Source organism: Nesoenas mayeri (genome assembly GCF_963082525.1).
Source record: "Nesoenas mayeri genome assembly, chromosome: 4".
NCBI classification, from domain to species: Eukaryota; Metazoa; Chordata; class Aves; order Columbiformes; family Columbidae; genus Nesoenas; species Nesoenas mayeri.
In genome coordinates, this window is record NC_137540.1 from 11,936,905 (window position 1) to 11,953,407 (window position 16,503).

Here is a 16,503-nt window from a genome sequence, read left to right on the forward strand (position 1 = left end):
CAAACCTCCATGAGCCCCTGTTCTCTAGGGCAGAAAACTTCCAGTAAAAGACCACTGTCTGGAAAGATGAAGACCATTTCTCTCGTAGTTTGTATTTCAAAGGAAGCCAAAGTTGTAATCGCAGGCAAAAAAACTGTCCTGTTTCTTACAGCATTATTCAAAGATAAGGGACAAGGGCATGTCTACATGAGTGTCTAAAACAGAAACTGAGCTCACTCATGTTTTACCCAGACATAGCTCTACAAAATCGCTATTTTATCTAATACATATGTTTATTTAAATAAGAGTGGTTTGAATTACTGGTTATCAGAACAATTCAGGAGTGGTCCCCTGTCATTGCATATGAGTATATCATATGCAGTCTAAATAATATATATATGTAAATAAAGGGTAAGTCACAAACCATCATCAGAATCCCTTACTCAATTGAAATTTGCAAACATTACAGAAGGATGAGATTACTTCCAATTTATACAAAGATAATTTAGACTAAATTTTCATTTACAAAGACACGTAAGTGGCAATGGAAAAGAACCTTAAAAATTATTGCCAAGGAAGCACCAAGGTCCTTTAGATGAGACAAAGGATGACAGAAAAGTGGACCAACATTTCACAGGCAATTAAAGGTCCAACCTAACCTCCGCTGGAGTTGCAAGTTATGTAAAGCCTCTTTTGTGGGATCTGATCATAGTATATCACTCTGAATCACACTTCTTCCCCAGTCCCACACTTGCAAGAAACCTTCGATTTTAAAATTCTTCAGTTCGACCCACCAAGACAAAAAATTTTTAGAATTTGTATGGATTTCAACTTGGGTAAGCCTAAAAATAACAGCACATTGGCCCTGTTCTTAGACAGTAATTAATGATGGAGAGACAGAAAAATTTGTGCATGTCTGCAGAGAAGTGTCTAGTCAAAAGAGCATGATATTCAACTCTAAGTCTTCTGTAGAGTCCCAACAGGCTCTGGGTCTGGCCCTTATATGCCTCCAGAAAATGGCAACACCGCACATTCACCACACTTTCAATCCATAAGTCATATGTCCAAACATGACTAAGTTAAACTCAATGCTTATTATATAGACACATCTCCAGCATCTGCAGACCCTTGATTTGTACAGCACTTTTTCAATTTCAACATTTTTCAGCAGGAACAATGCAGTTAACAGGGGAATACACTAACATTTGATTTTGTACCCAAGAATTAACCTGTATAAACAGTCATTAATTATGCATGCATTGTTAATTTCTGATATGCTTCCTGTTAACAAAACCGGAACATACATGCAATGTTTAAATCTTAATCTCTTCAGAGCCAAATTCTGGCTGGCTCGTTCATATACTTTGCCAATTAGAACTGCATCTCAGTCTGCATTTTTCCTGAACTCGGATCTGAAGTTTCTCTGTCTTCAGAGCTGCAGAAAGCAGACCTTACAGACGATGTTAAACTCATGTTAGATTCCCAAGTTACCTAAAGAAAGTGTGCATTTTTTTCTGTAGTTCCCATCTTCAGCTGTGTATGGTACAGCAGTGTGCCAATGTCCAGACACAAAGTAAACAGAGGAAGCAACATCTATTTGGTTTACATAAAGGAGAGGGCAAACTTAAGAAGAAAAACGTTTGTGGGATTTTTTTGTTTGTTTGTCTGTCTTTGGTTTTTCTTTTCTCTCCTGGAAATCACACAGTAATATTGTTTTCCATAGTCTTAATCCTCGTCTTCATAAAATATATTACATTTTCTCAACCATTACCCCAACATTATCATAATCCACAAAATATTGTTCCCCTCATTTCAGCATGCAGAGTAGAAAACTATTTTAAATGGTTAATTCAAAATTATGAAATAAAGAGAATGCTTTTTCCATCCTCAAAATCTTTGTGATGTTACTGTCCACTTCCTAATGCAGAATGCACCGTAAGCTCAGGGCTGAATAAGGCAAGGTGCCTTTTCAAATTCCTTTTTGAAGCTGGCTGATCACAGAACTTGACTTCAATGTTGCCATCGCTGAATGCCTCCCTCCTGGCTTCATCTGAGTCAATGGGATCTCTTTGAGAAACACTTGCCTTTTGCTGTCTCATAGTAATCCCCGAGTTCCCAAATTGCCTGGTCGGTGATGCATTTTCTTTGACAACGCAGAAGCAGATGGCAGACAGAAAATTTTTCTTAAAGTTTTCATTCATGAAAGCATACACAATAGGGTTGCAAATAGAATTGAAGAATCCTATGATTTGGACAATTGCAAAGATCATTTTCACTGTCACATCATCATATTCCTTTTCAAAGTTACCTGGAAAGGAAAAAGGAAATATGCTGTAAGCACATAATGGCATAAATACCCACTACTTAGCCCATTTATATCCAGTCCAGCATTAGAAGCTTTTGTTTGACATCACAAAAGACCTTGCTGGAGGTTCTTAACAACACGATTTTATCAGCAAGGCAAGATCAAGATCTACCACACAGTCCTGCTCTGTATATATGTAAAGAAGGACAAAGTAATGCAAAAGAGACAATTTATGAGCCAAAAAACTTGCCATAACACCATAAACACCAATCCCTATCTTGTCACATGTTGCTGCTTTCTGTATTAACACAGACCAGCTCAGAGTAAAAATGCATCTGCTTGGTCCCGTCTCCCACTTTTTAATCATTCTTATCACAGAAGACTACGAATTGCTTTAATTCAAACAGCTACCAAACTTCTAATAAGTAGTATCACACGAAAGTTTACATGGCATATAAACTAAAGACCTTGCAGCACCTGAAATAATCCCTGAAATCAGCAATGAAAAGAGAACAAAATATTATATAAACAAAGCTTGTGGAGCATTATGGACAATCTTAACATGAGACAACGCAGACAACTTTGATAGTTACAGCTTCTGCATTTCTGATTCTGACAAGGCATCAATGTAATTTTGTTCAGCTGACTGGCTGCAGGACTACCAGTTTCTCTGCTATGACCTTGCTTATGATAGAAGGCAAAGAGGCAGCTGCTGCCTTTTGCAAGTAGATTACAACAACTACTTTGAACTTTCTACATATTGCTAGCTGCATAATCCCACATACTATAAGAGTCCCTTAGCAAGAGATGGGAGATGAACAGTACAAGACCCCAGAAAATAGAGCACATAGCAAAAAGGAAAGATAACAAGCATATAGGACATTTCCAAGCTACTATGCAGTCCAGAGCATAGTGGTTCAACTGGATTAGTTGTGTATTATCACTATGATGTCCAGTATTTAAATTTCCAATATGATTACCTCATTAAATCCAGTGCAAGTGAAAAGACAAATATTTCCTAGCAATTTAACTCAAACCAGTATGACATCTTAGATAGATGTAAATAGAAGTGCTCATACATGAAGTTAAAATTAAATTTGAATTTAAAAGTTACTTGTTCAAGAGGCTTTACAATTGGAAATAATTTTTACCTTCTTGTCAGGTACTTTGAACCTTTCAGCTAATGAGGGTAGCATGACGGACATAGAAAGAAAAAGAAGCTACAGATATATCCTCACTATCCCAGCATTCAGGTCTTGCATTTTCCTAAGTCTTGCAACATCTAGTAAACCTCCTTTACAGGACTGGATTATGTGCTGTTCAAATTCAGAAGTAATGCCAATCTCCCTTCTGAAGGGTTTACATTCTAAAAGAGCTCACAAAGTTTGGATTCCCTCCCACCCACCCTGCAATGAAGGCCAGTAGGGTTTACAGCCAAAAAAACCCATGTTTTTTTATTCACAGAGCAGGAGATGTGGCTGACACACAGGTGTATCTCAGCTATATAGTATCTCCCGAACAATACACCCAACAAAAGGTTTCTTGAAACATAGTCATTTTCTTACAGAAAATGCAGATCTGTCTATTGCAGACTTCAGCATCATTTATCTATTGTTGGCTACGTATATCTATTACAAAACAGTGATTCAGGACTGATAAGCAAAACATTCGCCTTTGCTAGCAGAAGGTGTTCTATAGCTAAATGCTGTAGCAGCCTCAGCTTTTCAAAACCTGTAGTTTCATTATCAAAAAAACTAAGAAAGGCTTTATTGTATGACACATAGCAGATACTCACTGTATTCTATCATCATGTGAATCACGTGGAAAGGGGCCCAACAGACCGCAAAAAGAAACACCACTGTCACCATCATTACAATCGCTCGTTTCTTTTTCCTGAAATTGCATCAAGACATTCCATACTGAAACGACTGGTAGCTATATATGTCTCATTAAGTTAGATCTGCAAATGTGTTCTGATGGTTGCAATAAAACCCTGAAAGAATGCTCAGAAGTACACGATTCCATTTTAAACAACAACAACAACAAAATAGGCAGCATCGTATAAATCTAGTACGTAAATTAACACCTTTTATTTCTCTCTTTTGCGAAAGCAATGCACTTTGCAGCTGCAGCAAGCAATGACATCTAGCATATCTTGCAGGATATTTTCACTCCGTTCAAGCAGATGCAATTCCAATAGAAGGGGGTGGGTGAGAGAGGTAGGGAAACAAACCAAAAACACATGAAATTCCATTAATAGCTAAAAAAACAAGAGTGTTTTCCTAGAATTGGAAGCACTGACCATACATGCAGCACCCAATGACATACAGAATTTCACAGCAAGTAAATGAAACTATACCTGAAACATTCAACCTTTGCTGGTGGGTGAAAAGCTGGAGTAACAGCAAGAAATATATTTCCTGCCTCCACTAGCATATCTCACAAATTCAAGATATACATGAATTTATTGGCATCATCAGATATATAATTCATGTAACTGCATTTATAGATCCCAAGATGGATCTCTCACTTTAGCTAAAGTAGCAAAACGTCACTGGTAGCAATTACAAGATCTTCTCCCCACTGTGTGAAAATAAGCTGAGGAGTAGCCCAAAAATTACATGTCACCTTAACTCTTGTGAAATTGCATCCTCTTTCAGTTTCGACTTACAGGGTCCACTTCCTTAGGCACTTTGTTAGACAAATATCTAAAGAATCACTTTAAGCTGCTTGTCAGTTTTCTCCTTAAATTCAATGCTTAAGGTGATACTCTCCTCAATGAGCAAAACTGTTAGAGGTTTCTAGCACACCAGGGAACAGATCAGTTTGCCAAATGAAAGGAAAGAACATGAGGCAATATTAAGGGTAGAACACATTTAGTTCTAAATAGCAAAATACATAATTGCTGATTTTTATAACTTTTCAGAGAGTTACCATCTGGATAGTCTAACGCAAACCTATCTGAGAACACTCAAAACTGTTCAGAAGCTATATAAACCGTACCAAAGTAGTTTTTAAACTAATTTGTGGTTTTTTTAACTTATAATAGGACCATAAAGCAGTGTGCACAGTCTCAGAATTATAGGTGGAACTTTCCATAGAACATAGAGAAATAATGTAGCAGCATTTTCCCTAAGTCATCTTCTAACTCATGGTCTACATTTTTCAAAAACAAACATTTCACAATGTATAATATGAGCTTTATGGAAAGGGCTTGAGTTCCAAAGTGTGGCTACAATATACTTTGAAGAAAACAACTTGTTTCAGTGGCCTTAAATTTGATATCTAAGTGTTAAATAACTAGTTAGCTTTAAAAGCTGGCCCATGTTTGTAGACTTCCCAAAGGATAAGGATAGATTTTTTTTTTTTCCTTTCACACTGTTTTTCAAGAACTGCCAGGAAAAAAAAAAAATGCTTTACAGAAGTCAAAGTTCCAATTATATTTTACTTTACACACCTTGATATTTTAGACATTTCATTCCCATGAATGGTCTGAAGAACTGAGGCATCTCCTACCCTTTTCTTAATCCAGAGCTCGTAACCAATTTTAGTGTACAAAAAAAGCATCAACATCAATGGAAGAAGAAAGAGTATAACAAGAATAAAGGTTGTATAAATCTTCTGATAAATCGGACTGGTCCATTCTTCTAAGCAACAAACATAGACTTTTTCATATAGGAAGTCGTATTTAACCTGTGACAAGTATAAAGGATATGAGTCAATAAAGTGTTTACTCCAAGTGTAAAAACCAAGCACAGTCAAATATTCTTTGCTCTCAATACAACAACCAAAACTCAACAGACGGACTTATCCAAGTGACAAAATTCTTCCAAGCATTTTCCATATCAAGTGTTGGGTGATCCAAGTTGACAAAGAGAGGTCAAGAAATGCTCTGATTTGCATTCCTCCTCAAAACCTTTTTTTTTAAATTAGGATTTTCAAAGGAGACCATGACTATGTATTTTGCAAGATGGTTATACAGAAGCCTCACATATTATTCACTTAAAAAAAATACTTGTTAACATTAAAATTCACTAAGCAGTAGATTCTGACAAGCTTTTTTTTTTTTTTTTTCCTCTCCAAAAGCATACAGTAACTGCTTAAACTATAATGGGCAGCTAATTAGATTTTAAACTAGACACCATTCAAAATCTCAGAAAACACTACGGCATCCTGAAACACTAATCTAAGCCCTACGCTGCTGTGTGCCAGTGCACCTATAAACCGAGTGTAAGCCACAGTGAAAGTCAGAGGTGCAATGAGCTCTTTGACATAATTGGGGAGGGTAAACATGACTAGCTGCTGCTAGTAGTCCATCTTCCAGTGCATGAAAGTCCTAATCCTTAGCCTTTCTCATGCTGGCACACAGAACCGAAGCTTCACTTCTCTTATCCCACTCCCATTTCTCTGAAGTTTATTCAGTCTCATTACTAAAGGCACAAAAAGGTCCAGCAAGGACTGAGTTTAAAACATGAATTTCCGTTTCACCTAACGTACCTCAAGACGTTGCACATGCCACATGGGTGATCCAACAATAACTGCCAGCAACCAGACTACACCTGTAAACAAACACATTTTTAATACTTTGTACAATAAGTAGCATAAGTTCTGGTATGAACTGTTTAACAGCTTCATCTTTAAAAAGTCAGGCAAAGTAGACAATTTGAATAAAAAACAAAGTTTTGTATATGAGGCATACATCAGTCAACATTCACATCAATAACAGCATGCTCTTTTGTTATCAGTTTCTTTTCTTTCAAGTTACCTTCGTTTATTGGTGTGCATGCGTAAAAGCAACTTAATTTGCATGAGCAACACTATGTATTATATATTGTCTTCATATAACAATGGAAGGACCATTTACAGCTGTGACATTGTTTTAGCAACCTGGCAAAGGTTTATCAGAGTCTTGTTTGAGAAAATGAGGGGTTTGGCTAGTAACTACTATACACAGAGGCACTATTTTATAAACATTACGAGGCTTATCATTAACTCTCCCTCTGAATCACTGGTCATATCAGTGCCTTTTTTTCTGTCAGGTCTACATTGATGATTATTTCTCTATACACACCATTACTAGAGATACCTAAAATCTTACCTAGCATCGTGAAAGCTCTTTTATTGGTGTACTGCCATTTCATTTTTAGTGGATGCACAATTCCCTGGTGTCTTTCCACAGCAATGCAGGTCATTGTAAGAATCTCTGTTACAATAGCAGTGGATTGAACAAATGGTACCATCTTGCAAGCAAAGGCACCTGCAATAGTCAGAAAGTAAGGTATGCAACTGTTGTAGTTCATGAAAACAAAAATAGACTTCATTACTAAAGTGCTATTGTGCAAGAACAGATTACTATTATTCAATCTATTTTAACAGCTAAACTGCTAAGTCACCTATTTAAGCTACTAATCAAATGTAGCTTTGATAGTCATTCTTCTGTCGTACACACTACATCTGCAAAACCAAGACTTCTAAGGTCTGTATCAGTCTGAGACTTATTCCTATTTCACTTTCCACCCAGACTTCCATCATGTAGTTCCAAAAGTGCCAAGTTACAGGGATACTTATTACCATTTTTACCTTGGCAGATTATGCTCCAGTTTTATGAAGGTCTTCATGTTAACTGTTTAAAAGTTTACCTCTTCTGCTGTTGCAAACACATTCCTCTGCTCATTTAAAATACCACTCTATTTGTACACTTGGGCACTTAAAGCATCATTCTGCCAAATGACATCTATAGGAGTCCTCCAAGAGGCCTAGCATAAGCGGAAAAATTCAATATCTTCATCATCTTTCCATTCTCCAAATCTCCCTCTTTCCTGATTAACACATTCTGTTAATGACTGTGTGCAAATTAGAGGCAATTTCCTGCCTGCATCTCCACAGATGTATAGGTTCTTACAGTATTTATGCACAGCTAGCACAGATCTGCAGATTTCATTGCTGCTATAGCTTCCCAGAAGTGACTAATATGTTAAGAATCTAATATGTATTCTCCACTATTCATCCTCAAGTCCCAACCCTCTTAGAAACTGTAGTTTAAATTACTCTTTCTCAAAAATCTTATGTTAGTGCCTTTCCCAACCTACTTGTCATTTACTCATTTTCTGACCATATTTTTGAGCCTAAAATAATTTTGTATGTCTGCATTCTGACAGTCTCCTCACATCCTTACAGTTCAACATCCACTATTCACTTCAGTAATGGCTGGGATTATTTCCCTTACTTATCATTAATTATACTTTACCTAGGTATAGTCCTTAGACTCAACACAGCAAAAGAATATCCAATTCAATTATTCAATTGTAAATAAACCCTTAAGATGCCATAGACACCCTGAGGGGGAAAAAACATAGAAACATAGAAAACCAAAAGAAAATAACAGGAAACTTTCGAAAATTAATCCTACCCTCCATGAAGGGAACAAGGAACAGGGAAACTTCTGTCCACTAGGCCAGGCTTTCAAGGAGCTCTTGGGAAACAGATAGTGAAATCCAGTTCCTGGATCCAATGATGCATGCATGTTTCATTTAACATTTAACTGCCTTGTGTAAAAAAGCTTCACCTGCAGCAAGAAGAAACTGATGCAACCTCAAGTGCCTGCTAGCTGTAAGCTCATTCTGGAAAAACTGAGGAAAAAAACCCTATTTTTACTATAAGGAAGACATATTAATTTCTGGGGGGAGGGGGGCAAATATGCTACTAGAACGTAGTTTAAACAGTGAAAATAAAATAAGACTGAGACAGGTAAAAAAACAGCTTTGTGAAACACTGATACATTAAAAACATGTCAAGCTAGTTTCCACTTTTATGTTCAGATATATCATGGAGTAACAGAAGACTTAAAAGGAATAACTATTTTATGCCTTTTTTTTAACCAAGCTGATAAAAATGTAACTGTTGAGAACATGGTTTAGAGAAAATAAGGTTTAACAGCTGTTATTATTCAAGTCTTCTTTCCATTCACTAACATAGCTGCTAGCAACTTTAGTCATTTGTATCAGGTACTATGTACTTCTCATGATACACTTACCTATAATAAATCAATATTGGATTAAGAATACAATGAAATTCCATATCTCCCAACCAATCTGAAAATAAGAATGGATTTGCTTTTTATCTTTACGATAAAGGCACTTGAATGGCTTTATTTTGTTATTAATTTATTAATTCTTCAAGGCATAATTTTGCATCCTAACTAAAGATGACAATTAGTGAAAGAGTAACATATAAAAGTAAGAAACAAAAAGCCCACTTAAGTGAGTTTCAATCAAGATTGTTTAAATCTCACTCCTTATAGCGTTTTTTGAGTTATTAAGTTAATCAGCATTTGGTTAAAGGGAGCATTTGCCAAAGAAAGTCACTTCATTTTAATGGAGGAAGGAAGGGAATGTGAAGTGTTTCCTGGTTCAATAGCACTGAAATAATGCTGAGAAGGCAAATATGGCTTAAGACAAACTTTTAGGAAGAATGTTTAAAAGCTGTATTGAGATATATCGATCATAAACATAAACCTACAGCTGCTGTCAAGAAAAGAATACCCTAAATTGTAATAATCAGAAGTCGACTGTGAGATGGAAAAAAGCAATTAGAGCTATTTGTCTTTCAAAGGTGAAAAACAATAAAGAAGCAGAGAAGCATGCACTCTTCTTCAAATCTATGAATTAAAAATGAGGTAAGAAAGGATGAGATCTACTTGCTTCAAATAAATCTGAGAGATACATCAATTTGAACAGCACAGTCACTGTCTACAGGAAACTGCTGAAAATAATGTTGTCCTCCCGCATTTCAGTTACACTGCAACTACCAGCCAACAACTTCACAATAGTTAGTAAATGACAACCATATAATAAATTACATAAGAAAATAGTGATTAAGTTTCCCTAAGGAAAAAAATTTAAAACATGCATACATTCTAAATATCCTCTTACTTATCAAAAGTAGTTTCCTACCTTGTAAAAGAACTACATTTAAACAGATGCCTCATATTCTTTAATTGCTGTCAAGATGCAACCCCTTTGTAGAAAAATAGCTACGAAGTGCAGATTCCAAACAACATTACAATTTATATAAAGCAATGCTTCTTAGCTGCTGATTTAAATCATTAATTACTAAAGCCACCTTCAACAGAAAGAATTTGAGAAGCTTGATCATTCACTTTTTCCAAGCTGACCATCTTTTTCTGTCATTACTAATTCCTTATCTTAAATCCATACAGCTTTTAAATCATTGTAAACAAATCAAGATAATTATTTGCCTCTTCTTTCAATGAAGAGAAGCGCAATAAAAGCAGGCAAAAAAAGAAAAGCAGGCAGAACATACAGTTCCAGCAGGATTTGGCAGCTAAAGCCCATTGACACAGCAACATCATATCTCTGCCATCCCAGTTGTAGTCACTCACTCTCAGAAGTCAGTCTACATGGACTACTCTTTTCTCCTATGTATTACTGTTAATTGACCCAAACTAGATTTCTTCTCTCAGGCTTCAGAATGATTGATCACTTGGTAAATACAGTATACAAGATTAAAAAGTGAGTGACTTCAAAAGAGAAACTCTTCTATTACCCGCTTATATGCATCCCACCCTTGAGTTAACCAGTCTCTTTCAGAACAAAAGGCATTTTCCTTGCCCCTAAATCAGAATCAGGACATAATGATCAAAATCCAGGATTAATGCAATCACTGACTTACTCTTGAAAACAATGTTTACTAGTTTGATTCAAATGAAAAGTCTAACTAGATCCTCACTTAAATTGGAGTTTAAATTCTTGAGTCTGACTCCAAAACTTGTGTGACCATCACCTACCTGGGGTCATTAATGGATGTTAAAAGAGCCAAACTCAGGTTCTAGACACATGGAGCTCAGGGAAAAAGGCTGCCACTTTCTGCTTCCCAATGCAGAGGACACAGGTAGACTTATTCCATGTCTTTGAGAACACCCAGGGCATTTTTATACTACACTGCGCAAAATATGTAACAACTACATAACTACTCCAAATGCAGAGACAAACACTGCTCCAATACAGTAAACATTCTGATAGGAACCCAACACTGAAGTCTTCTTGTGCTAAAACTAGGCATTGAGAAAACTTTAATTTGTTTCTCAGATTCTGATTCAACTCTTCAGTTTCCTGTGGCTATGCTGAATGTATCAGAATAGATGATTTTTTTTCAGCTTTTTTGCAATCTATGAAGTAGTTTTAGGCATCTAATATGTCTAAATCAAAAATAAACTGATAAATATTTTTCAAATACTTTCTAAAGGCTGTTTAAAATCAGGTTCTTTTATTGGAAAGACTTGCTGAAAATGTATCTCCTCTTTTGCCTGTTGATTTTCCACTTACATTTCCCCAGCAGAGAAACATGTGCCCTTTTTAATATTTTAAAATATACATTACCTAATGTCTTAAATATGTTTCAAAATCTTCAAGTTTCTACAATGTAAGTCTTTTAGCAAACACTTCCAACAAATTGTTAGTGAAGACAGCACTGTAGCATTTAATACTATTTCCAATGGGGAAAGAAAATAATTTGCAGAGGATTATTCGGAATGAAAATAAGTAATTGCTTCTACTTTTCAAGATGCTAAGATGCTCCCAAAAGTACTCCTCATGCACTGCTGAAAACTGCATAGTTTATTCAAGCAATGATTAGTTTTCCCCAATGATAACACATTCAGAAGTCTGCAGATATAAATGGTGTTCCTTTAAACAATTCTTCATGCCTCTGTTGTCAGATGTTTTGCCTGTATGTATAATTTAGCCATTTCATTCCCCACTTAAAAATCAGATTCTCTTTTATCAGGATAACAAAGGCAAAATCCTAAAGCCATTCTGTGATGTCATCATCATCATACAGATTATATCCTTAAAGGTCTTTTGTTCTTGGGCAATAAATTTTTTTATATCCATTCTAGGTAATAAAGGCATTTTGTGTTCTTAGTAGTTTGCTATCCATGATGCACAAGTCTCTCATGTGTTACCTATAGAGGATAAAGAACATTATATATGCATCTGCCCAGAAAAATGTATGAGTGTAGCACTGGATAGTAGACCTGTGGTAGTTTAAGTCCATTTATGGTCAACTCCAGCAGCTGAGGTAAAACGGTATAATATGGGATGAGTACATGCAATTAGACCATGCACCTCGAATAGCCTGTACTTTATTTAACAGTGCGAGGTGGAGTCCACTTCCTTGAAACTGAAGTTGCTAAACTGCAGGTGAAGTTAAAACATATTAATGAATATACTATGGAAAAAAAGTCATGCCAGTACTCTAGTTTTTCCCAGTTTTGTCAGAAATTAATCAAGTTCTGATAAGTGTACTGCTGCAAATGTGAGAAATCTTCAGTTTCTAAAGAATCTTGACAAATACTATCTATTACAGAAGGCACTTTACCATCCAAAATTTAAGTTACTTTGCATCACCAGCTATCAACATTTTCCTTGGAGTTTCATTCTAAACTATGCACACTTGGAACCCTTTGGGGTAAAAGTGTTTCATCCTTCACTTTAGAGGGACGAAAATGGTAATTAATCCTTTCTGATAGCATCCCATAATATCTTAAGAGATAACATCTACTCTGAAACTATGGCTGTTCCAAATCAAAGACAAGTTCACATCATACACATCTCAGTTCACATCTCCTAGTACAGATGCTTGTTTTAGTGATGCAAGTGCAGCTAAATCAAGACAAAGTGACTAAGTGCTCCAAAACACAAAGATATTTCTGGCATCAAACATCTCAGGGTACATAACTTTCCAATAAGGATATGTTACATAGTCAAATCACCTTTTTCTGAACAGATTTAGAGCTTGCACTGCTCAGAGATGTTGCATTAAGGTGTATAAGAATAAACTTTTTCAGACTACAAAATCAAAGGCAAACAGAAAATTAAATCAGCAGAGCTAGCAAGGAAAAGACTCCTTCCAGACTGTAAGGTTCTGAGTATAACTGTAATCACAATTAATGCTTCACAGCATAAGTCTCAGGAATCATATACCATCAATTTACTTGTAATTTGTTTTCCTGAATTTTACTGTACACACACACACACCCAACAGTGAAGGGTAACATACATCAATTATGTTACTTACTATGTCCTCCTGATACTGTGTTAGTTAAAGCTAATTATCTTACCAGAACCATAAAGACTGCCATCAAAGTTGATGGGACCTATGGATCTGCTTGTACTGAAGACCATAGCAATGAGGGCAGACAAAAAGTACAGTAAAACACACAAAACAATGTACTTGAAAGTATTCAACTACGAAATATGTGAAGATGTTTGTTGCAACTATGCTAGAGCTTTTATGCTCAGTACTTCTAGATTTTTGTCAAGCATCCTTAATAAGAGAAGGTAAGCAAAAACATATTCTCCCCATACTGTTCCACATGCCTGTGCCATATCTCCTGTAATTCACCTCAGGTGGAGCCTTCATCCCACATAACTTTCAGTTGATTCTGGTCAGATGTGTGGTCAAACTGACAGACCAGGGTCCCCCTTACAGGTAAGAAGAATCACACCTCTTATCTTTAGGGAAAGTTATCCAGTCCTCATCCATTTACGTGGTACCTCTTGATGCCACCAGGAACTTTCTGCTGTGTTCTTTGAGCAAGGAGAACTAGAACTACCACAGTCAAAAGGAAGACACAACAGTATAGCTATCAATTTATTCTATATTTTTTTATTTACAAATAAAATTTACTAATAAAGTTCTGGGGTTCGACATCTGTGCTGTCTTAAAGTAGTGGTTACTCTCCCCAAAAGACAGATCATAAGAAAATGAAACAGTTGTCCTTATTATCAGTAGAGTTTTGTATTCATAACTTCTCCCAGGGAGTTCCTGTTTTTCAGACAAAAAATGAAGCCAAATTTTCATTGGGTTAGGTATCCATGTGCTTTTCAAGTCTCTTCTGATCTGTCAATTTCCATCCTGCATTCTAATCCACAAGATGTATTGGAATCAAATCTCCATGTTGTGAATGTAACCTTTACTGTCTCCCAACAACAGAAGCACAGGAAGCTTTGGAAATTGAAACATGATGGTGTCACTTTATGAACATCCTTTCTGTTCATACTGAAGTATTCTGAAAAATATTTCAATTTGTGGTTGTATAAGATGTTGTCTGCTACTTGCTGCAAAAGTGTCCCTTATATTTTTCCACTTAAGCCTATCAAACATTGTTTTAAGGCCAAGAAAAGGAAGAGAAACACGATTTCTAGTGTTACTTCACCTTAGACTTTTTGCTACGTTACTACTTTGGAACTGAGATGCATAAAAAAGAAAGAAATAATAGTTCTTTCTAGGCATCAGGGAGGCCTTGCCCAAAGGTCTTCAAAAGGAATACAACATAATTACCAAGACATGAGCATATCTTAAAAATAATGCATCATTTCAACATAAATCCTGCATGTTCTCTGACTCCCTTAATTCTCCGAGGATACATTTTTATCCCCTCATGAAAGATTAAGGAGGTCTGACTCTGAGTGGACTGCTGTCGGATGAACTGAATAAAGATTGAACGCTCTTCCACTTGCCAGACAGATTTCATTACTTCGAGGAAAAGAAAAAAACAAAAGAGACAGTACCGCAAGATTATCTCTTCAGCACCACATAACATACAGCTTCTCACACACACACACACACACACTGCAACTTCTAACGAATACAAGCATGGAAGTGCCCTAGGTTGAACATAACCCGAGGGAGTGGCATAGAGTCATTTAACCGTGCAGAAAAGCAGCTGACGGCAGGCTGGGGTTACTGAACTACACACCTGGAGAGAACGCTTCAGTCCTGAGATGAAAATACTCCGAACGCGACCAGCAGCTCTAGAGAGAGCAGGCGTTCCAAGTTTCCAGCGTAGAGTTTAAGCGCTGTACGAGCGCGGAGCGCAGCGCAGGACCGGCCCCAACGGCCAAGGCTGTCCGGGGCTCACGGCGGGGAACACCGACACCCCGGGGGTGCCTCACGAGAGGGGGCGGACGTTCCTAGCGGCTCCACGGCCACAAGCGCAGCTCCACCGCTGCGCCCCACCGCCCATTCTCCCAACCTCCCACGGCGGCCGCCGAGCCCGTAACGACCCGGGACTGCCCGCCCCGGCCCCGGTACCCACCGCCGAGCCAGTTGGAGGAGATGTTCTGCAGCATGGTGAAGGGGACACAGAAGAAGGCGATGAGGAGGTCGCTCAGCGCCAGGGAGCAGATGAAGATGTTGGTGACGGTCCTCATGGCTTTGCTGCGGGTCACCACGTAGAGCACCAGGCAGTTGCCGAAGAGCGCCAGGGCGAAGATGAGCACGCAGATGAGGACGAAGGCCACCTTCGTGCGCCCCGGCAGCTCCGGGATGTACACCAGCGGCTGCAGCCCGTAGAGGGCGATGAACTGCTCCCGCGTCACGTTGTTGTCCCTCAGGAGCTGCGCGAATTGCTCCGGGGTGATGTTCAAAGACGGCATGGTGCCGCCCGCCCCGCTCACCTTTCAGCGCCGCCGCCCGCGCCCCGCCATTGCCGGACCGCCTTGCTCCGACGGGGCGCGGGGCGAAGCCCACCACGGGGAAGAAGGTGCAGGGGCGCGCAGGGCCGTGAGCAGCCCGCCGGGGATGGGGCAGGGGCAGCGGCAGCGCCACTAGCCGCGCCCGCCCGCAAACTTCACGGCGGCGCCCGCAGCCTCCGCCGAGCGCCGCGGCCAGCTGGCCCCCGGGCGGGGCGGCAGCCAATCAGAGCGCAGCGCGAGGCCGCCTCGCCCCCCCCCCCCCCCTCCTCGCGCGAGCTGCTAACGCACCCGCTGTTGCGGAGCGGGACAACCGTTAAACGGTTTTGTGCTCCGGGGCGGGCGGAGTCCCGGCGGCGCCCTCCGACACCATCCCCTCCGACACCATCCCCTCCGACATCCCGCGGCCGCTGAGAGTCGTGCCCGACGGCTGGGAATGCCCAAGGTGAGAGATGAAACTGCCCAGCCAACCTCGTGTCTGGCTGGGATCAGACCCTGAGGGTGACGGAGCACTGGAACAGGCTGCCCAAGGAGGTTGTGGAGTCTCCTTCTCTGCAGACATTCAAAACCTGCCTGGACACACCTCATCTAGGTGTTCCTGCTCCGGCAGGGGGATTGGACTAGATGATCTTTCGAGGTCCCTTCCAATCCCTAACATTTTGTGATTCTGTGAAATACAAGAGCTTGCACAGTGGGTGCATGGCTTTCTGCCTGAGGCTGGGC

The 16,503-nt window shown here is 38.9% G+C and overlaps 1 protein-coding gene across 1 annotated transcript; it reads right to left on the minus strand.

Moving 5' to 3' along the window:
- Positions 1-1,883: 1,883 nt before the first annotated feature.
- QRFPR (pyroglutamylated RFamide peptide receptor) lies at positions 1,884-15,744 on the minus strand (the record flags this gene model as incomplete). The annotated part of the gene is made up of 6 exons (XM_080343351.1): positions 1,884-2,287; positions 4,080-4,177; positions 5,742-5,977; positions 6,782-6,843; positions 7,383-7,541; positions 15,405-15,744. The coding sequence occupies 6 exons, from the start codon at positions 15,742-15,744 to the stop codon at positions 1,884-1,886; spliced, it is 1,299 nt and encodes a 432-aa protein (XP_080199477.1).
- Positions 15,745-16,503: the final 759 nt, after the last annotated feature.